Here is a 23,081-nt window from a genome sequence, read left to right as displayed (position 1 = left end):
TCATTAAAATACAAGTTGATTTACCTCTCAAAACTACTGTCAGATAACACACTATTCCTACCATCCCTGATTCTTATGGTGGTAATAGACACAAGTTCTACAAGAGAGTCAATAATTGTGAAATACGTACTGATTTTCTAGCAACTTAACCCTAAACTGTTGTTGTTCACCAAGTCAATTATTGAAAAAAGAATAATAATAGTAATCAATCTTACACTGTTCCTTCTAAGTTCCTCTACGTGGTTTAAAAAAAAAAGTCTGAATAGACAACAGATTTTTGTTTAATCTTCGCAACTCCAAGGCGTTATTCAATTTTATAGGTAAGTTAATAGAGGTTAAGTAACTTGCTAGCTAGTGGAAAATATGAATTTGGCTTTCATGGAATCTTAAGTCCACACTCATTAAATATGCCCTTCGTTACATTAGATTTCATTAATTTACTCCAGAGAACAGCAACTGGGTGGATGGGGATGTCTGGTGCCATCCCCTTGCACTCTGTCACTTTTGTTACTCTATCACTGAATAAATACCAGGCTGTGTCAAGGTATGTGTTATGGCAATGTATTGATAACCAATACATTTTCTCATCGATATTCTGTCACTCAGCAGATATGACATTATTCCTGATGAAAACACTGATAATTGAAGGGCATAATCAGTCCATTTATTCATCTAATAAATTGTTACTGAAGGCCTACTATGTGCCAGGCACTTCCTCCAGATGTTTAGTGCTTTTGCGGGATGGAGAACTGGCTGAATCTTGTAGAATTATCAAGGAACAAAAAAGTGTTACTATGGTATGTAATAGTAACGCAGAATATTTTTAAATGTTGGAAAATGTTTTTTCCCTAATTGCTGAGTGTACTCCTGGGGAATTTTTATTTTCAGAAAGAATTTAATTTCTTTTATTCTAAATTATATTTCCTTATAAAATGCTGGTATGTCATCACTGGTCCCTTTATCAAGCTGTGAAAGAACAGTACAAAGAAGAAATACTATCATAGTTAAAACAGAAACTACTAGTTCTAAAAATAAAAGCTAACATAAACTGCTTACTCTGAGGCAGTTAATGATGCAATTTAGGTATAGCCACTAGCTTTATAACAATCCAACAAGGTAGGTCACTCATTAGCCTCATTTTACAGATGATGAAACAGAAAACATCAGTTTATAATAAGTTAAATAAGGTGCTCAAGATTACACAGCTACTTAAATTGAGGAACTGAGACTTGAACTCAGGCACTCTTACTCCAGACCTCTAATATTATCCACTACACTATACCACCTCTAGACCAAACTAGACCGAACACACCTTGCAGGCATAAAATTTATATATCCCTAGAATCAAACGAAGTGTCTGACTCATGGTAGGTATTCAGCAAAACTTGTTTCAGACACATTTTGGTTTTTTAACTTGTAAATGACTAAAAGATCCTTAATAGCTATTAATAAGATACTAGAAAGAAGCTGGTCAATTTCAGTGTGGAGGGGAAAAAAATATATATATGATCTTTTCCCTCTTTTTTATCACTTCCCAATAGTAATATCAGCAGTCTGACCTCTAAGGGTTTAAAACAGCTGAAAAGGAATAAGATAATTAAACTTCATTTAATGAAAATAAAAGTGAAAGTGCTTAAGGAATTCTAAGAATCAAGCAGCAGAGGTTATGAAAAGGAAATGCACTGCTTATGCTTCATGGCCAGAAAATTATGCTCTTATCTTTCTGCTTTTATCAAAAAGTGCAAGTGCCTGTAGAGATGATTGCATTTAGAGATTTAGGAGTCATTTTTTTCCTTGAGGCCTCTAATTTTACAATGGAAACCAAAGGAAAACCAGAATACTGTCCTTTTAGTCTGTGTTTTCATATCCTTTAAAGACAACTTCATTCAACCTCACCAATTTTTCACATTTCAAATACTACACGAGTTAGGAGATTCAATTTCCATATACAATTTAAACAGCATACTGAAGGAGAAATTTTAAAGTAGTCACGATATTAAATACATGCCCCCATCATTGTATTAATATAAGAAAAATTAGTAACAGAAAAAGTGCTTTTATTTTTAGCTAACAAAATCTACAAAGCCTATACTGTACCCAATTTTAATACTCTCACAAATAATTTAACTAAATACTGATGTTTTATAACTATAAATTATTATAGTTATAAAATAAAATTACATGCAGTTAGCATTATTTAACCTTCTCAAAAACAAGGGGAGGGGGTGACGTGCAATCTTACCTCAATAAAAGAATCAATGTGCAACATCAGAGCTTGAGTCCTACTGATAATAAACTGGTTGACACACGCAACAGCATGAGACCTAGAACAAAGTTTAAAATTTAACATGCTCATTGTAGCTTTTTCCTATTTACAGACAACCGGCAGGAAAAATATTGCTCCATAAAAATACTATGGTATATATGTATATTCTTACACATGTATATATAGCCACTAAAAAGTCAAATCTCTCCGTGTATCAAGAAAGAATGTAAATGATACATTAAGTGGAAAATGCAAGTTGCAAAGCAAATACGTTAATGTTTCTAAGCAAGTGAAAAATATCTGAAAGGACATGCACACATTTCTAATAGTAGATACCTCTAAAGAGTGGGAGGTTGGGGGAGGGGCACATTTTATATACCTACAGATTTTAAAATAAAAGAGTTTGCATTCCTTTTGAAACTAAAAATGGGGAATAGTCTATGTGTTCTGGCATACCCAATTCAAATCAATTCCTCAGCAATTCTTACCAGCACTACCATTTAAAATATACCCTTAATCCAAACTCTTCTCACTGCCTTCACTTCTTCCCTAGTCGGAGCCATGATCTCTTACAAGGGTTACTGCAATAAACACTAATTGATTTCCCGACTTCCACCATGTGATCTTTAAAGATTTAGTAAATTACTTTGTTCAGTGTCTCTGCCCAAATGTTACCTTTATGGAGAAACTTCTACATAACATACCTGTATGAATCACTGTCTATCCCTATTCTCATTATTTTACCACTATCTGAAATTATATTATTTATCATATTTTTATTGCTTGTCTTGTCTGCCTCCTCTTCTGAAATATAAACCCCATGAGAACCTTTGTCTTAATCACTGTGCCAAAAACATAGCTGACTTTTAGTTCAGGTTATGAGCCAAAATTTACATGCAAAAGCATGTAAATATTTAGTGACCAGATATCTAAGACGATAAATATTAAGTGAAAAAAGCCTACGACGAGGAACTCAACCACTTAAACATGTAGTACAAGGTAGATTTTACTTATGCTTTAAAATCTGTTTTTCTCATCTACAAAATAAGAATACTACAATTAATCCATTTGTTATGGGGATTAAACTAAATGAGATAATACATCTTAAGTACTTGGTTCAGTAAGCAAAAGGAAAAGATAAATAGTGGCTTTTTAAAAGGCTTTAAAATCAAGAACAAAAATTTTCAAACTTACAATCTTTGGTGCATGTGGGGCAGAATTTAAAAAGCATAAATTTCTTCTATCCCCATCCTCCAGAGGCACCTAACACTAGGCATTTCCCAAATAATTTTTTAGAAACTTAAGAATAGTTAGGAATTATTTGCATTTTTAGTTGAAAGAAGGCCATTTGACAAATAAGTTCCTTTTACCTCACGTTTTCATTAAATTTACTTAACATATACAGTAGTTGTTTTTCTATACATCAGCAGTAAAGAAAAAAAATTAGAAAATTTAACTTAAAAGCTACTCAGAGGAAACCAAGTGCCTAGAAATGTGTCTAATAAAATATATCCAAGACCTCTAAAGGAAAAGTATAAAACCTTATTAAAAGCAAGCAATCAGTATTGTGAATATGCCTATCTGCCCCAAATTGACCTATAGAATCAAAAATTCTAATAAATGTCAATGAGGTTTTTTCATAAAACATTATCATTCTAGAGTTTATATGAAAGAGAAAGGCACCTCTATTTTCAGGCTGTAAGCTCTAAACACCATTTCCCAATAAAAATAACCAGATCTAGGCCAGAAATGTAGATGATGACCCTGGAATCCTATGGCTATCTATGCATACAAGATTAAGATGAAAACGTCTTTATATTGATTATCTGAGGATTGAGCGAGCAGTAATAAAGGCAACATAATTATTCTTGGTACATATTTATATACTTTAATCAACTTCTTAAGTAGATCTGTTTGATAACCATGATGTTAATTGTACTTTTTTCCTAAAGAATGAATTTTTTTCCAATGTGCTCTTTTCCCTATAGACCAAAATTTCAAACTGAAAAGAACCATTCTTTCTAGAAACATCTAAGGCATTTAGTAAGCTCAGAATAAATTCTGCAAAATGAAGAATATTCTCAATTCTAATTTTTTATACTGGAACATTTGCATATTTCAGGCCAAATACTGTTTTTTAGCCTTTATTCAATGTATACTTTTATAAGACAAAACTCTTCAAATAAGATGTTAACGGTTCTTTCAAAAGTTCAGTCAAATTTTTGTTAGAAAACTGTAGGCCTTATTATTTTCATTCCACTCTGGCACAGAATAGTCATGTGCTACACAATGACATTTCAGTCAATGACAGAACAACATACCATGGTGGCTATACCATCTAGGTTTGTCTAAGTACACTCCGTAATGTTTGCACAATGATGAAATCGCCTAACAATGCATTTCTCAGAAGGTATCCCTATCCATAAGCAACATATGACTCTATAAATTTACCTTATTATAAACAGAAACAGCAGCAACAGAAATTTCTTTCAGGCTGAGATATTCCAGAACACAATTAAAAAAATTAAAACTTTAACCTCATATACTTTGAGCTCTCATCATCTGATTTGTCCAGCTCTTTCCTTGCTGCGTAGCAATTCATTCCAATATCTATTTATAAGCTTAGTTTTAAACAAATGAAATTTGCCAAAAGCCTTAAAAATTCAAATTTTTGCCATAAAATATAACAGAACTCAATTTGAAGTTATGGTCATAAAATAGCAATGGAATAAAACAGAAAGCTCACAAACAGATCTACATTTATATGGAACTTTGCATATGACAGAAGGCGCATTTTAAACCAATGGGGGAAAAGAAGAGACTATTTAATAAATGTGGTAGGAAAAAATTGTTACCCAAATAGAAAGTAGACTGTATCCTGATCTCATACTGCACACACAGAAATGCCAAATACACAAAGGTCTTTAATGTCAAAAAGCCCCAAACTTTAAAACACTTACTAGAAACAAAAAGGGAGAAGATAGTTTCTACACACATAACTGGTAAAGAATAGGAATTCCTTCAAATCAATGGAGCTCAAATAACCCAGCAGAAAAAAGGACAAAAAAAAAAAAAAAAAAAAACACAGAAAAAGCAACACATATAGTTCATAAACATACAACAAGATGTTCAACATCATTAATAACAGAAAAGCGCACTACCAATACTATAATAAAATACCACTTTATATCTATTTGACTGGCAACATTTAACATGTATGACAATACCAAATGCTGAACAGAATCTTTTAAATCTTGCTAATAAAGAGTATAAACTGGTGCAACCCATTAGGAAAACAGTTTGGTATTATTTCCTTGAGTTAATTGTTCACATGGCCTGTGTACAAGCAATTTCCTTTCCTAGATCATATATACCTATCTTCTCTAAAAGAACTCTTGTAGACAGACAACAGGAGACAAATACAGTGTTTTCAGCAGCACTGTTCACAGCAGTAAAAACCCAGAAGTCACCCAAAGGCCACCAAGGAGAAAATACATGAATAAACTGTCCAATGGTCATGCAATGGAATATTACACAGCAGTCAAAACAAAGGAGCTATAGTGATACAATACAGATGGATCTCAGCAACATCATATTAAAGTTGTCAAGGATTTCATTCAGTACAATACCATTTTTGTAATGCTAAAAAGAGATATAAACACACTTCGTATAATATCTGATAAAATTATTTAAAAAGAAATGCAAGTGAAGGATGAAGTTGGGATTTAGACGTTGGTTGCTTTCAACATCTTCACTTTGTATCAGGTAGTGGATTTGAGTGCTTATTACGTCATTAAAAGTAACCAATAAATTACTAAAGAATAAATACAAGTGGGCCATAATGAGAATGTGTCATGAACTAAGAATCATAAAATTCAACTCTGTGTACCTCAAGTCTCATAAAAGCACTCTGACTTTTAAATTGCTTAGTCACGTGAGGAATAAAACTGTATTTCATTGCCTCGTTCTATAAGTACTGAAGACCCATAGTAATTTTCAGAAGAAAAAACACTTTTAAGAGTACATAGTAAATACCAGTTAAACTATATTAATAAGGTGTTAAATAACAATGTAAAGTAAGAGCATCTAAAGATGGACAATGTTAAATGCATAGCTAAAATACAAAGCAGGTAGTTATTTACCCAAATATTCATTAAAAAGAAAAATGCTAACACTACATACAACAGAACCTCAAATGGGGTTATGAACATTTACTGAATGAAAATATTTCTGTATTGCTGAACTCTCCCTAATTAAAGTTTGAATCAAATGACCATCTACAAAATTAAAATTATGAAAGAATACTTGTTAATATTTAATATCCAGCAATGATATATCAGTTACTGGGAATATGCCTTTTGGATTTTTGTTTTTCTTTTAGTTGCTTAGAACTGGTCACAAAAAGGTAAATTTCCTAAATGTGAAGAAAAGTATGCAAATCATCACACTTTCATCATTTTAGTTAAAGTGTTAAAAGGGGGAGACTTCCTGGGGAATACGAACTCCTATCTAGTTAACTATGCCAGGAAGAATAACATTTTATCTGAAAAGGTATTATTTATGCTCATGACACTAAAACAAATACACATCTATCAAGTTTTCACCCTGAATACAACACAATTAAGTACCACTTAAGAGGAAAAGTAATTAAAATTAAGATGAGGTAAAAGAATGAGAACTAAATAGAGAATTTAGGCAAGAATGAGATTCCTGATTATCTTCTGGTTGCATTGCCAAAAACATAATGCTTTGGAATACAGCTTAGAATCTTGAAGTAATGCCCAATAGGCATCTGAATAGTTATGGCCTATGCACTAAAGTTCATACACTTGGACCACTGAATAATCACCTCTAGGAGCTGCATAATTCCTACTTTAAATAGCAATATGATATTTAATTATTCTACATAAAACATGAAGCACTGATAACTAGAAGCAACAAAAATCAAGGGAAGTGACACTCAGAAAAAAGAGCAACGATGTCCACAGAAACAAACGCAAAAGACAAGTCACAAAAAATTATATAACTGAACAAAAAAAAAATGAAAAAAAAAAAAAAAAAAGAAAGTACAGCAGTTTGTGGAACATTTGGAGAAGTTACAAAAAAGTATGACATACTTCAAAACTGCGATGAAGACACTATAATTATAGCTCAATGGGACAACTGACGATGATAAACTTAATCAAAGACTTATTTAAAATTCTAAATACAGAATTTCAACAACTATATACCAGGCACTGTCCTAGGAACTAGAGACACAGGTAAACAAAGGAGAAGAGCCTAACTTCACCATCAGCCAACTATGCCTACTATGTGATTTCAGGGTTTACTCAAAAATCCTGTCACCTTCATTCTAGAAATGTTTTTTTCACAACTAGATGTAAAGCCCTTAAACTAAGGACTGGCTGGTTAGCTCGGTTAGTTAGAGCACCGCATTATAACACCAAGGTCAAAGGTTTAGATCCCCAGACTGGCCAGCTGCCAAAAAAAACCCCTCAAAATCCCTCTTAAACTAAAAGTACTTAGTAATTTGATGACAACATATTTTCATTAAAACTCAATCCGTTTATTAATCATCGGATGAAGAAAAGCAGAAAAGACTTGCATAGGGCCTGAAAACAGGGCCACCATAAGTCTAAAAGCTCAAAGAACACACAGAATTATGTCAGACAATCTTATTCTCCAATGGACAAGGATACGCAGATGTTATACTGAAGGAATTTTTATTACACAGCCATGAATAAAGGTATTTGAACTTGGCAAGACTGATAATAAAAACAAAAACCAACGACTAATTGTGGCCTTAAACAAAGGAAATTATAAGAAGCATGACTGTTAACTAAAATGACTGTAATTAATCATGTAAAAGGTAGAGAACTGTATCATATTTAATGAAAATTTCATCAAGCAGTCAACATTTCACAGCTTTTGTTATGAAATCAGTAAATTTCAGTTAAGTTCATCTTTGTGGAACATCCAATATCTTTTGCTAATCACAAAAATACTAAGTAATGCAAAATAAAGCAGTGGTCAGGTTTATATTAGAGTTTATAAATTAATATCAGCTATATAAATACCTTATTTTTGGACTACTATGCTTGAAGAACTGTAAAAATTTGGGAATCATGATGTTGAGAGGACGATCTAAAACATCACTATCTAAAATCTCAGCAGAATCTTCACATATCTTTTGAAGGGCACCAAATGCTCCCTGTAAAAGACACATTCGTTACAAACAAAGTCACCAAAAAATTGAGGAATACTGACTAATTTATATGGATCAATGTTTTTAGCCAATATAAAATGCTATCTTCTAAAATCCATAAATGTAATGATTCAATTTTAAAACAAATTACTACACCACTGAATATCTAAAATGTCAGTTTAAATATAATGGCATATTTTACTTTTAGCATTAAATGACTTAGAACTAGAGAATATTTTGGTTGGCAAGGACTGTAATAAAATATTATCTACTCCATAAACCAACTCTCCAGAAATATTTTTGTCAATTTTAAGTCAACACAAATTTTTCTTACTTACAACCAGCTTTTTAAAATTGAATGCAAAACTGTACATTTACATAGAAATGTATTTAACCATTGTTAATGCTTCTCTTTTTGAAGCATATAAAGAAGTCGTTAATACCATTAAAAAAATACTTACATATAGACCGTTCACTGGGTAATTTGGTGACAAAATCTGTTAAAAGGGCAGGCAATTCAAATTGGCAACTATTTCCCTATAATCATTTTTATACCAAAGAGGATATCCAGAGCGCTTCTACAGTATATATAACCTACTAGTTACCTCACCACCCACTTTACGGCTTATAATTCCATCAGTAGCAACTTGGTGCTTATTCGCTATAGTACAGCTAATTGAAAAAGTATACAACAAAAGGTAAACTCCTTTAAGGCAATTGCCCAACATACTTTTAGAGTTTACAATACCTTAAAAAACATTGAATTTGGTAACTTTAAGTTTAAAATTTAATTAGAAATACAAAATCTCAGTCTTAGATTTAATATACATTAAAAATTAGAAATTTTAATGTCATGTTAAAATAACTACATGGGAACATCAAGGTTTTCTGAAAAAAATGTTTTAGTTCTGAAAGCCCCATTAAAGTCAAATTAAATGTGAACATGTTACTTATTGTGGCAATAAAAATCAATGAAGATTTCAACTAAGAACAAACATTTAGCAATACTCCATACAAACATCTGGAAAACCCACATCTTTAGTTTTCAGTCAGATGGGAATACTGCTTAAAGTATGACTTCTATGTAGGTAGCTCCATAATTTCACAATTACCGCAGTTTAAATTTTTTATTCTTGGAAACTTGCTTAAAATTTTTATCTTTCATATCAAAGCACTATTTAAAATCTAATTAGCTGTACCACTATGACTAAATATTACTTTTATTTAGTTTTTCTGTAACCTTAGTGTATTTTCAAGGCATTATAGTGTGTATATGAGAATAATGAACTTTTTTCATTTAGGGAGGGAGAACAGTGACTCTGAATACTACTTTGCTAACTCTCCCTTCTCCCCATCTTCTCTTCCTGTTTCCCCTGCCCCAAGACAGGTCAGGCAACAAGCTGATTCACTTTTGTTAGGTTGTTCCTAAGTCTGCCCTGTCTCCCAGCCCTGCTCTTTTTTGAGAAGCGTCACTGCTCTGGAGAGTCAAAACACCTAAAATGATTTCCACTTGAAACAGATTTCTAGCCAAACGAAGCTTGCTAATGGAAGAGATACTTAAAATACTCATTAACAGTGAGAAATTGTTGAGAAGAAATCCATATAGACTCCATCTCACTCCTCATATGGAAAGGTTGCTACTGATTTGATCAGTGGCAAAAAAACAAAAACAAACAAACAAACAAACAAAAACCCCAAGAGGTCAGAATTAATGTATGATTAAAACTAGACAGGGCTGGCTGTTTAGCTCCGTTGGTTAGTGTCGTGTTGTAATACCAAGGGTTAAGGGTTCGAATACCTGTACTGGACACACGCACGCACGCACGCACGCGCGTACACACACACACACACACACACACACACACACACACACACACACGAAATGTTAGACATACCTTAGATATTTCATAAAACAAGAAGCTTAAAAACAATTGAGATAAACTGAAAAAGTACTCATGGTCTGGGAATTTGGTAAATTTCAGTATATCTTTAAAAGAATAACATATCAACTGGTTAAATTGGACAATAGCTGTTTACTATACACATACATACATACACACACACACCCCTCAATATACAATTTTAGAATAGAAAACCAGAAGATATTTCCTTGCAGAAAATTTAGTAAAAAGTTTTGTAACATAACAGTCTTTACAGAAAACGTAAGACAAATGATCGCAAATGAAAATATAAAGGTAATTTTAGGCTTCTAAATTTTGAAGTTATACATATGTTTCAGGGGAAATATCTTTCCCAAAGGTTGCTAACAAACAATATAAAAGAAAAACAGAAAAGAAAAATTACATATGAAGCAAATATCCTTACCTCACAGGTGTTATAATCTTCAGAATCCAACAGGCTACAGAGTTTTGGTAAGAGGTCAGGCCAATTCTGCAATTCTCCCTTGGAGGCTATGGTTGTGATCAAAATACCTTGAAAGAAAACACCCATCTTTAAGAAATTCGACTGCACTGTTAGATACTGCCACATGAGCAACTGTGCGTGCAGCGTGCATACACTTGTGCACATACACACTTGTCAAAGTCCCAAATCAGCCTCAGATTTCCAAACCACATAAATAATAATATTAATCAACAACCCTCATTATCAACACAGTAAATCTACGAAAAAACCACATCATACACCAGATCTGTCTCATCGTTTCCCAAAACTTCACTAGGAGTTTCTTTTCAATCTACCAAGTGTCTGTACAAAAGATTGCAACTCACTTTTCTCCAACAATATCAAAGATAGCTCCAGTAATTAAAATTAACTCCAACTTTATATATATTAAATACAAAAGAACAGAAAGAAAACATACTGAAATGTCAGCAGCACTTAGCACTGGGTGATGAGTTTGAGTCTGATGGGTTCAAATAAAAGATACACTAAGAAGCTAAGAATAGCTCCCTGACTTAACCTGGAATCATAGCCAAGGATCACGAAAGAAAGAAATAAAGTAGGTGAGCATCACCTGAGAACAATCCTACATGCTCACTGTTTGTAACACTTCCCCTCATGTAGACAGGCTACAAACTCCTACAATAGTTCCCACTTACTGGATCAAGGATGAATCGCCAGAAAGGCAATCTTGGATCTTGGAAGCTGGGTGGTACATGCTGACTGATCATGTCGTTCTGACTGACTGAATTATTTCAACTGTGTTGTGCAGCTGAGTTGTGATAGTCAATGGATTATACAAATACACAAAAATGTAACAAAAGTTTTGTGTTAATACAAACACAATGATAACACAAAAGTTTTTTGTTAACATTTTTCTCTGCCTACTTACGTTAGTAACATAACATAATACACTTGGCAATTATGGATCTTTTAGTACCATAAGAGTATAAACCCTGACAGTAGGCACATTTTATTTACTCTAAACTGTAAAATACTAATTCGTAAAGGGAAAAAAGAAAAAGTTCTTTCTTCAAAGAGTTATTTTGAAAATTTAGTGAGATGTGTGGTATGTAGTAAACACTCAACAATTATTACTGAACAGTGAATCCCACTATTTGTGTGTATAAATTTTCCACCTTTAGTTTTCAAAAGGTCGGTCCCAATAGTAAAGAACTTAAAAAACATAAAGAGTAAAGGTACTGGCAAATATTTACTCTCCACTAAAAAAAAAATTAAATTACATAGTAAGGACCAAATATTGATAGCATTTTAAACATACAGCCCTTACAATAAAATAGACTTCCAGTAAGATTTCAAAGTAGCAACACCTCATCTTTCTTGCCAATTATTCTTTCCAAAAGATAAAATATATAAGAACTGAGGGAAAGAGAAAGATTCAAATCTATTTAAAAGACACAAAGCATATGTCTTATGTAAGACTGAAAACAAAAGACTGAAAACAAGCAATAATTAAAAATTAAACACAATGTACACTTGGTGCTAACAGACTGCTAACATTTATTACTTCTGCTAGGAGAGCATTAGAGAATGTTGATAGACTGACAAATGCCAAGTTTATCTGGCCTCATAATCTCATCCATTCCTGGAAAATCTTCTAATACCTAGCATAGTTGCAAAAAGTGAGAAGTGATAGAAAATTTTCAGTGTTTACAACGAATATGGGAATGAGAATCAGTATGTTGACAACATATATTAAAATCTTAAATCTTTAAGCAATACACTTTGACCCCATAATGCCACTTCTACAAATTAATCCTACAGAAACTTTCCCACAAGGGTAGAAACATACATAAAACAATATTCACTGAAATAGTAAAATTACAAACCACAGATTCTTTAATGAGAAACAACTTTACATTCACCTAATGGATCGCCATACAGTTGTTAAAATATGGTCCCTTCCAAATATACTTCCTTGACAAAATTCCCAATATGTATTGTTAAGGTAAAAAAAAATTTTTAAAAGCCAAAGTTGCAAGTATACTTTCATAATAAAAATTCTTTTAATTAACATTATTTACTAAGTACTCAATATTGTACAAGTATTGTATTAGGTGCTAAGAAATACACAAATAACACATGGCCCTTGCTCTTAAGGAGCTCGGACAGGCATCTCCTCCATCCCCACACTCCATCTGGAGAAATTTTTGGTTGTCACAATGGCGGTGGGGGTGGGGTGGGATGGGGGTGTGTGGCTGCTACTGATACCCAGGGGGTGGAGAACAAGGATGCTGATTAACATCCTATAATACACAGGATAGCCCAACAACCAAGAATTACCCAGTCCAAAATGTCAAGAGCTAATGTTGAAAAACCCTGGTCTAGAGGAACAGAATCCCACTTAAACTAATAATGTCATATATTTATGCTACTATACATATACCACGAATTTTCTGTTGTTAACGAATGATGAAGAGTCAGTTCCCAATTCTTAGAGAGGACTTTCAAAAATCTACAAAAATTATTTACAAAATGTTCTTAAAAGTGTCTTAAATTTTATGTGAACAACGATTAACCAATTTAAGGGATAAAAAAAAAAAACACCTTCTTCCCAGATTTGTTGGAAAGCACCAATGTTTTTAAATAAGGAAGGTACATGAAGGTACATCAGAATAACCTAGGGAGTCCCTTTTCTCAAACTACACATATTCTATATACATCAAATTTAAAATCGGTGTTAATAATGAAACTATTTGGTATGACAATACCTGGAGGAAAGTCACAGAGCCTCTACTTTCTAAGTAAGAGATGAATTGGGTACTTTTCAAACCCACAATTGGAGAAAATATACAAAACTAAGGAACTCTTAAGAAAAGCATTTGAATCATTTAACTGATGTCCACTTAACCAACCTACAATATTAACAAAAGCTTTCTAGGTCCTTGTAAAATCTGGCTGCTTAAGTCCATGGCATACTAAACACAACCCATTAGTAGGCTACTCTAGAGTATATCTGCCTATTTCTTTTTCTACCAGTTGATATATCTGCTTACCAACAGCTAGTTGTGTGCATTCCTAAACCAATTTGTACTGGTGACTATAATTATTTTATTCAATATTATATAAACTGACAGCAAGTTGTTCTTTCACTGAAAACAATCTGACTGTCTTAAAAAACTAAAGAAATTGCTGTTGAATTAGGTGTAGACAAGGCAAATATTAAAAACAAGGGAGAAAATAGTAAAAATCTAGAAACCTACACTTAATCAAAGTTTTTCTTTACCTGTAAAAGTGAAACTAGAAACTCAATACCACGTGTTACATAAAATAAATTTTCATTTTATGAATGGTCTGTCATCTATAAAAATGATAGTCATAAACAGGTAAGCAAAACTGTTGCAACATAACTTACCTACAGTGGCTCTGATCAGAGGGGAGGAATCACCAATATTATTTAAACATTCACTTTTAATAAAGTCTGTTACACCATTTGGGAAGTTCTGAAAATGTGCTTTCACGTTATTCTTCAAGATGAGACCACTCAATGATCTTGTGGGTTCATCTGTAATAAAACGACAATAGTATTGAGTTTTTAAGTAGTTTTCATTTTAAAATGTGCCAAGAACAGTAACTTTAAAGATATTTACAAAAACTGACTGTGACATACCAATTTATTTTGCTATAACCAGTCAAAAAAAAAATCATAAATGACTATCAAAGGATTAGCTCCATGATTTACAACTCAAGGTTTCTCAGCCTTGGCATTACTGACATCTTGAGGGTAATTCTTTGTTGTGGCGTGCTATCCTTTGCTTTGTAAGATGTTTGACAGCATCACTGGCCACAGATGCCAGTAGCACACCCCTCCAAGTTGTGACAACCAAAAATGTTTCCAGATATGCCAAATGTCTCCTGGGTACAAAATTGCCCCTTGATGAGAACCAGTGGTTTAGTTTTAAGAGTTATTTTAAGAGTTATGGTCAGTGTATTCAAGCTTTATTGTTACCTGATATAAATATCATCATAGATCTGAAAGTACTAATCAAAGATATCCTATTAAAAAATCAAGTGGACTAAGAATGTATGGGATCACTTTCACATAATTTAAAAAAGCAAAGCAAAAAAATCTCCAAAAACATTTTAAAATAGAATTTACTTTAAAAAGTTTAATCCAGAGATGGTATTTACAAATTTTCAAAAAGCAATTTAATACTAATAGAATATAATAACATGCTTTACCAGCTGGCATCAATACCAACAATATCAGCCATAGTTAACATTCTGAATGCTTATCATGTATTAAACTCTGCTAAGTGCCTTCCATGTAGCACCACAACCTCATGAAACAGGTATTATTAACCCCATTACACAAGAAAAGAAACCGAGGCCTCTGCCAAAGTCACACAAGGTTACCAAGTGGGGAAGCCAAAATATCAACCTTGAGAGCTTGGTTCTACAGCATACTTTAAACCACTCTACAGTATCACCCTCCTATCAAAGGTCTGTAAGACATGAAAAGCTATGTTTAGCAGAATACACTATGGTAACACTACGGTTTTACCTACTTTATTAAAAAATTAAATAACCTGAGCTTGTTCTAGTTAGTATTACATTCCCAAAGTCTAACTAGCACTGAAATCTTCAAGGGTAAAGCACACATAGAGGCAGGAACAGCAGTTTTTCTGCACATAAACCCCATTCAGGTCATCACAGCAATACAACTTAAGAGCTTTTATGTCATCATCTAAAAACTTTCCATTTTCAATTACAACCCATTCCAATGAATAACTTAAAACAAAACCAAACGCACTTCTAAGTTCTCTTCAAAGTTTGAAAAGTCATGTAATTACTCAAGTGGCATGTGTATTTCTTTACAAGAAATACACAATAGTTTCTACAATAAAGGTTACAAGATGAAGAGTTTTAATAAACTACAACACAATGTGAAAACAATTTAAAAGTATATATCCTTTGTCCAAAACCCATTCTAAAAAGCCACCAATTAACCATTTCATTTTTTTTTTTTTTAATTAATACTTTACTTCATTGGGACGGAAATTTGCTCATCTGTAAAGTGAGGAAATTTGACCTGCTGATCTCTGAGGTCCTTTCAGATCTAAAATTTAACTCCAAGATTCAGTGATAAGATTACTAAATAAACATTTTCACTTAAAGTTGTTACTGTTCCTTCTCTGATATGGGTGGCCACAATGATAAGATTTTTTTTTTTAATGGAAAACCAGACATGGCTAACTGGTGTCCCAATCTCCTTGGCGGGACAAAAGTAAAGGAGTAAGCACAAGAAGAAATAAAGTGTTACACAAACGTAAAACCCCTATGTCCACTGAGAAACTATGTCTAATGAACAAAAGAAATACATTTTAGGGTCAAGAAAATCTGAATGAAATCCTTTCCAACACAGTATGGTTTATAATTAATAAGTGTTTGTGGAGGCAGCTGTACCCGAATTCTTTCCTCTATTTGAATGATGTTCATTTTTTAAAAAAACTACTTCTGGGGCCGAAGCCGTGGCTCACTCGGGAGCGCAGCAGCACTGGGAGCACTGAGGCCGCAGGTTCAGATCCTATATAGGGATGGCCGGTGCACTCACTGGCTGTACGCGGCGCAGAGCCAAGGGTTACAATTCCCTTACCGGGGAGACACAAAACTACTTCTGAAGTATCCTCATATCCTAAGAAAGCTTTAATAAAGACTATAATATTGTAACAATCTTAATATTTGGAATGTAGGGAGAGAACACAACAGAGTAGACAGTTTAGTGAAAATAAATTTTAAATTTTCAAGTAAAACAGATTTAAAAATTCATTTACCAAATATTTTAGTTCTTTAAAATATAAATGGCACAAATTATTGATTACAAACCACTGTGTAAGAAAATTTCTGTATTAACAATGTATCATAAATACATTTATCAAATTAGGAACATTAGTTGCTGAATTTAAAGAAATGCTGAAAGAATTCCTCATTTCACAAAACCTAGATTTAGAGTTTTAAATTTTCTATTATGTCCCTCATTCACAAATTAAAACCCCAAATTAACTAGAAAATCATTTGAGAACAATTTTTCAAAAAATCACTATCTGTGTATGAATTATCAGACTCTAAATACAAGATTAATTGAGATTTTACTACAAATTAAGACCATTAACCTGCTAGAGTTTGGAGCTGAAACCTTACAGATGGTCTGTTGTCTAACACAGGCATTTTATAGCTGAAAGAAGCAAGAGAGGTTACATGACTTAGCATCAGAGTCTAAAGCTTTTTATTTCCCAAGTGTAGTGTTTTCGCTAATTACACTATGGCTTCTAAAACATTAATCACTGAATACAGTATATTGCTTACACTGAGAAGCTAGTCAGTTGCTCAATAAATATTTGAGCATCTTCTATATTTTCTGACAATGCTCCAGGAAGGGAATACTCAACTCAATAATGCCATGAAGAATACCTTTCACTACAACATAGAACAATCTCTCCTGAACCTACAAATAGCCTGGCAAAGAGGTGGTGCTTTACGTTATTGTGAAATACTGTTTATTGGGACACACTATATGTCTTAAAAACAATCAAATGACCAGGTATGTAATTTAAAAATCAGACTGTTCAAGCTTTAAATTGTCACAGAATTTAAACTGAAAATTGTTCAGAAAAGTTAATGAAAAAGTTACATGTATACTGTTTGAAGTTTCTAAAAAGTGTATTTGAGTAGAATAATCCCATTTTTTGTTAAGTAATTTAAAAGTAGTATATAGCCATATAAAGGAGTATAGAAGGATATAATTCAAGAGATCAGCAATAATTATCTCTGGGTCACCAATAATTTTTCATTTTTGTTATACAAACTTTTGATTTTTCCTACAATGAACACAGTTAATTATTAAATCTTGCACTCAATCTGTATATTAAATCAATTTTTATTATATTCATATACAAACACTGAAGCAAAAAACCAAAGTAGACTTTGCAACACGTTTTTTATTTGTGAAGAATGAGAGAATTTATTATATAAACACCCATTAACAACGGAATGCATAAGCATGTAAATGCTTACAGAATGTGGTTACTACAAAATGTAATCCTTTGAAATAAATAATTCCCAGTATAATTTAATAGGGCTTAAAGACACTTTTAAATAGTTATCAACACAAACCCTACTTACCTTCAGATTTTAATTTTGTAAGAACAAAAATCAGGTAGTTGTTAAAATCTGGGTATTGATTGAGTTGTTCCAGTTTCTAGAACAAACAGTAGTTAAGGAAACTTCTCTGTGTAACCTAAGGAAAAATCTAAGCACTTTTTATCTATAAAATAAAGAATCCCTTTTGAGATATTTTTAGTCTTGCATTTTTTACTAAGAATAAGGTTATCTTATTACAACTATCAATACAATATTCTAAAAAGACACTAGTGCTTGTTAAACCTCTTAAGTGTTCTATGGTTGAAATATTATTATCAATTATATTCAATACAACATAAGCAAGTTCCATCTTCAGCATGCTCAATATAGCAAAAATTTTCCTCAAAACGGAATCCTTAGATTTATTTGAACTTTACACAGAAAGGTCTTTAAATAATGACAAAGATAAAAAGCATTGCAAAGAAATGAAAACAAGTCTTTTAGAGGTGAAGATCACATAGAGAAATTAACTTTTTAAATGGCTTAACTAAAAAAAAAAGACTTATTTGTTCTTTAGAACTCAAAAATTAAGATAAAATGCAATTTATATACAAGCCTATATATCAAATCTTATTATATGAAGTCAACATCATAAGAGTGCATTACAACTGTTCTACAACTGTTTACCCTCCAAGAACTAACATTTCCAGTGACACAAATCTGCGGTAACAATGAAATAATGCTCTATTACATCTATCTTTCTTCAAATCCTTTTCTAACTCTCAACCCCTAACATGCTTGCCAACTGTTTTACTACAAAGATTAAGATGTTTCTATGCAACAAATCTACATTTCTGATTAAATCCATGATACAAACTCTAGTTACACTATATTAGCTATTTATTACATACTTGAATACCCTCAATGTTTAGGGGTCAGAAAATTAACTAGCAAAATACACTCCTGTAGTAAAATTCCAGGGTGTAAGTACTTTCTCCAACTAAGAAAAACCCAGTGATTTCTTGTTTTAGTGAACAGCCAAGATTAACAGCATGATGATATGCTAATAAATTTTTCTCAAATATTTCCTGATAAGGTTTACTTTCTTAGAACTTGAGCTGTATCTATTTACACTATTATAACGGTCTTTCAAAAAGTGCTCTATCCTATAGAAAACAATAATTAAATACATTCTTTGCTTAGAAAACAAAAACACAAAGTCATCATTAGACACTCTGAAAATATATAGCAGTGCATATTTTTTAGTTAAAACACTGTTTTCCTTTCTCAGTAACAGAAATTTAATTTGTTCTTATTCAGAGGACATACTATGGCTCCAGGCATACGGAATAAACTGCAAATTGACTACTAGCCCAAGCTCAAAACTGGGTATATAAAAGGTAACTTAGTAAAACATATACTGAAACAAGAACTCATGACATATAGGGCTGTAGAAGAAATTACAATGCAATTCTGGGTTTGGCTAATTTAAGAAACTAATAACTGTGTCGTATAATACCTACAATTAATATTAACCTCTATCATTCTTAGGGCTGTGATAATACAAAGACTGAGCCATTGCAGGGTTTCAGATACAAACTCCAGTACACCCCCAAACTACTCCTCTTTCCTCAGAACTAGCAACATTCAAGCAAACGGCTCAAAAAACTATCTTAGTACATCTAAATCATTATCCCCTCCATTTTCTAAACAGGCAGTGTTATATTAACCAAGAAGCTGAGCACCTATTTAGTCATCTGTTGAAGGTTTTAGGTTACGGCAATGCAGCAGTTCTTCGAAACCCTCTAGTAAATAACTTCATCTTTACAGTGTCCTAAATTTAAACAGCTCAAACAAGAAGAGATGTTACTTACCGAATTCTATATTAAGTAATATTGCTGCTTACTAACAAAAATCAAGAGGCTTTTCTGCAAAAATAGCAGACTTAAGTTTTTTAAAAAATTAACTTCTTTGGGCTTAAAAGAACAGGGGTAAAAGGTTATTTATGGTCTGGTGAGTTAATTGTTTAGTAGATCTCCACTTGTCCAATTTAGAACACTACAGAAAGCCTACATAGTAGATTTTGCCTCTCATCTTAACCTTTCTGTCTCTAAAACCGTAGCAGTAGGACCGCTACACCAGCTCGGTAAAGATTTAGATAACTGTGCAACCCTGAGGCAAAGCTTTAAAACGAAAATCTCGCTTTGAGAACCAGCTAACAACAGGTGTTAAACACGAGCAGCCCTGGGGTGAGGCCCGAACAGAGAGAGACCTTTCCCCCACCTGTAGGTCTTCAGCCCCTTCAGGGCAAGGGCCTGAAAAAACACCCAAGCTCCACACCGCGGCAGTTCAAACCCCGCGCCAGCTCCACCCATTTCTGGCCAGCCCGCAAGCTCCGCCGCTCACACAGCGCCCTCTACTCGGCCTCCCGCTCTACCCGCCGCCCCCATCCCGCGGGGCGCATTGTGTGGGCCCGCCCGCGCCGCTCCCCACCCCCTCGGCAGGTCAGCAGCGAGCGGGGACGTGGCTGCCGGTCCCGCGCACATGTCGCGATCTCGGGCGGCGGCCGGCGCCCCCCACCTCCAGCGGGCCGGAAGCCGGCGGCCTAGGCAGCGTGACTCCCACGCGGCTAGGCCCCCGGCACCAGGGCCGCGTGCGCGAGGCGCAGGGCCTCCCCTCCGCGGGCGGAGGGACAGGGTAGGAACGGGACACGCAAGGGGTAGGAGGGAGGGATCGGGGCGCGGGGGGGAGGGGCGGCGGGAGCCTCCCCCTCCCCCCGGCCGCCTGGAGCGGGCGAGCAGCGCGGGGCGAGCTGCGCGGGCGACGGTCAGGCCTCGGAAAGGATACTTGTTGCACGGTTCTCTGGATGGTGGTGTCTGGGGACTGGGACTCCTTCAGCAGCTGCAGGATTTGCTGAAGCCCCTGCTCGTCAGGTTTCCACTCATACTCCATCTTGGTTTGCTGCAAATAAAGCCAGACACAGGAAGAGACGGAGCAAATGTTACTCCCTGTGCACAGGCCCGAGGGCTTTCCAAGCCGAGTAGCCCCCTTCTCCCCGCTACAACGACCCCAGCGCTCCCCTGACACCTCGGACCTGTCTGAGGTGCCCCGAAGGAAGTCTCGGACGGTGAAACCCGGCGGAACTGCTCCTAGCAGCTCGGCCGCCAACGTCTGCTGCTGCCGCCGCGGCCACCGAGCGCAAGGAGCCGACCAGACTGAGTCACCGCGAATTTGCAATCTGGCCCCAAGATCCGCTCACGGGAGCCCCCTGGGTCCTAGTGCCACTCAGTTTTTTCCCAACCCAACTCTAAGTCAGTCCAGAAGATTACTACTGGCTTAAGGGCTAATCAACTCAATCCTCATCAAAACCCCTGCGAAACACCTGAAGAGATCTGATTTGGGTTATTATTTTAAATAAACATGGTGAAATAACGAAGAATGATTGAAATAGGGAAAAAAGCCTAGTGATTCCCCTGACAGCTCAGCAATAGTAAGAAGCAATAAAACGTGTTTCAATTTGATATATAAAGCACTAAATATTAATATTTAGTCCAAAATATTAACAATGCATTACAATCACAACCCACACCTCAAAACCGTTAAATGCAACTTGACCGGAAAAAATTGCATTCTTTCATAAACTTCAACTTTTGAACTCCTAAGGGAAATACGTTCTATCACGAAAACTACATTCCACAAACTAAAGACTTTGGGCTGAATTAAAAATAAGAAAAAATAATTTTACAATTGGGTAGTATTTAAAGTAATTTCACATACATTTTCTCATTTGATACTCATTTCAACCTAGTGAGGTATTATTTGCCACCATGTAGCAACTAAGGTGAAAAAAGATTTGAGCAAATTACCACAGTTAATCAGTAAAGATTGGGAAGAGAATATAGGTTTCTTAAACTATCATCTACTATAGTCAACTGAAACTATTATATCAATCACATGGTTTCATTAAAATTAAATGTTAAACAAAAACAGCAAAACAAAAACAAATTATATGTAAAAACCAAATAGTTTGATAAAGGAGAGAATTTTAATGACTACCACATGATGGTTTGACAGGTGAAGTTAGTAAAAGTCCTTTCCTAGTAGGAGTTAAAAAAAGTTATCTGACCTTACTACACCCTCTCTAGTTAGCTTTGTTTTTTCTTTTTTTTAATACCTTCCCTCTCCTCTTCATCACCTTTATTTTCTGCTTAATATCCTGTAATCTGACTTTGCTCATCTCCTTCGATTGACTTCCTAAACAACCCAATAAACTTTTTACTTAAAAATAAAAAAACCCCAAAAACAACCATCATCTGGATATAATATCTATTGATATTGTAATGTTTTTATTCCAGCCTTCATTTTGGTGTTTATATATACATTATATTTTATAATAATGAGATTGTCCTGTTTCTTGCCTTACTTCATATATTATTAAATATTTATTGAATATTTTTTGGCAGCTGGCTTGTACTAGGAGCCAAACCCCTGGCCTTGGTGTTATAACACCACACTCTGAGCTAACCAGCAGGCCTGGAAATATTTTAAGAAAAGAAATTAGTACTCTATTGTATTACTGTGCCATAATTTATTTTTATAAGCTTTTAATTTATATAATATAGACACAAAATTGTACAATCTATAAGCATATAACTATATGGATTTTTCAAAGTGAACACATCTGTGAAACCAACACCCAGCTCAAGATAGAGATCATTACTAATAAGTACCATGAGGCCTTTTTTGCGGGGAGGTGGGGGTGCAGAGCTGGCCCATATGGGGATCTGAACTATGAGATCTCTTTTGTGCCCATTCCCAGTCATCAACCCTTCCCAAAGTAATTCCTACTATAATTTCTATCACTATAAATTTCTTACCTTCCTTCTCTTCTCTTTTCTTGTAACTTCAAAAAAATTTTTTTAATTACCAAAAAACCTATACTATAATAAATCAAACAACATGGCTGTACAAGGAAAGCTAATTCAATTCTACCTCCAAGCTTATCTCCCTGAGAGAATGAGTCTCTTCTCAAACATATATATAGTTTTTTCTTTCTTTTTTTTTTTAAGATCATATGCCATACTACATTAATATTAATTCTAAACCTTT

At 34.2% G+C, this 23,081-nt stretch overlaps 1 protein-coding gene across 3 annotated transcripts in view; it reads right to left on the bottom strand.

Moving 5' to 3' along the window:
- TNPO1 (transportin 1) overlaps positions 1-23,081 on the bottom strand; it is a 91,147-nt gene that overhangs the window by 32,110 nt on the left and 35,956 nt on the right. Inside the window, exons 1-7 of one of the 3 annotated variants that reach the window (XM_063085766.1) lie at positions 21,067-21,173; positions 20,820-20,933; positions 18,015-18,090; positions 14,248-14,397; positions 10,797-10,903; positions 8,344-8,477; positions 2,243-2,324 (exon numbers count right to left, since the gene is read on the bottom strand). In XM_063085766.1, coding sequence (XP_062941836.1) covers positions 2,243-2,324; positions 8,344-8,477; positions 10,797-10,903; positions 14,248-14,397; positions 18,015-18,090; positions 20,820-20,924 — 654 coding nt within the window. In that variant the 5' untranslated portion in view covers positions 20,925-20,933; positions 21,067-21,173. Of the gene's footprint in view, positions 1-2,242; positions 2,325-8,343; positions 8,478-10,796; positions 10,904-14,247; positions 14,398-18,014; positions 18,091-20,819; positions 20,934-21,066; positions 21,174-23,081 lie in introns of those variants that run through there. The other 2 variants (XM_063085765.1, XM_063085767.1) reach the window with 2 other exon arrangements.

This window comes from Cynocephalus volans, chromosome 2, assembly GCF_027409185.1.
Source record: "Cynocephalus volans isolate mCynVol1 chromosome 2, mCynVol1.pri, whole genome shotgun sequence".
In the NCBI taxonomy this organism is placed as follows: Eukaryota; Metazoa; Chordata; class Mammalia; order Dermoptera; family Cynocephalidae; genus Cynocephalus; species Cynocephalus volans.
Note: the sequence above shows the minus strand (reverse complement) of the source record. Positions and strands in the feature narration are given on the sequence as shown.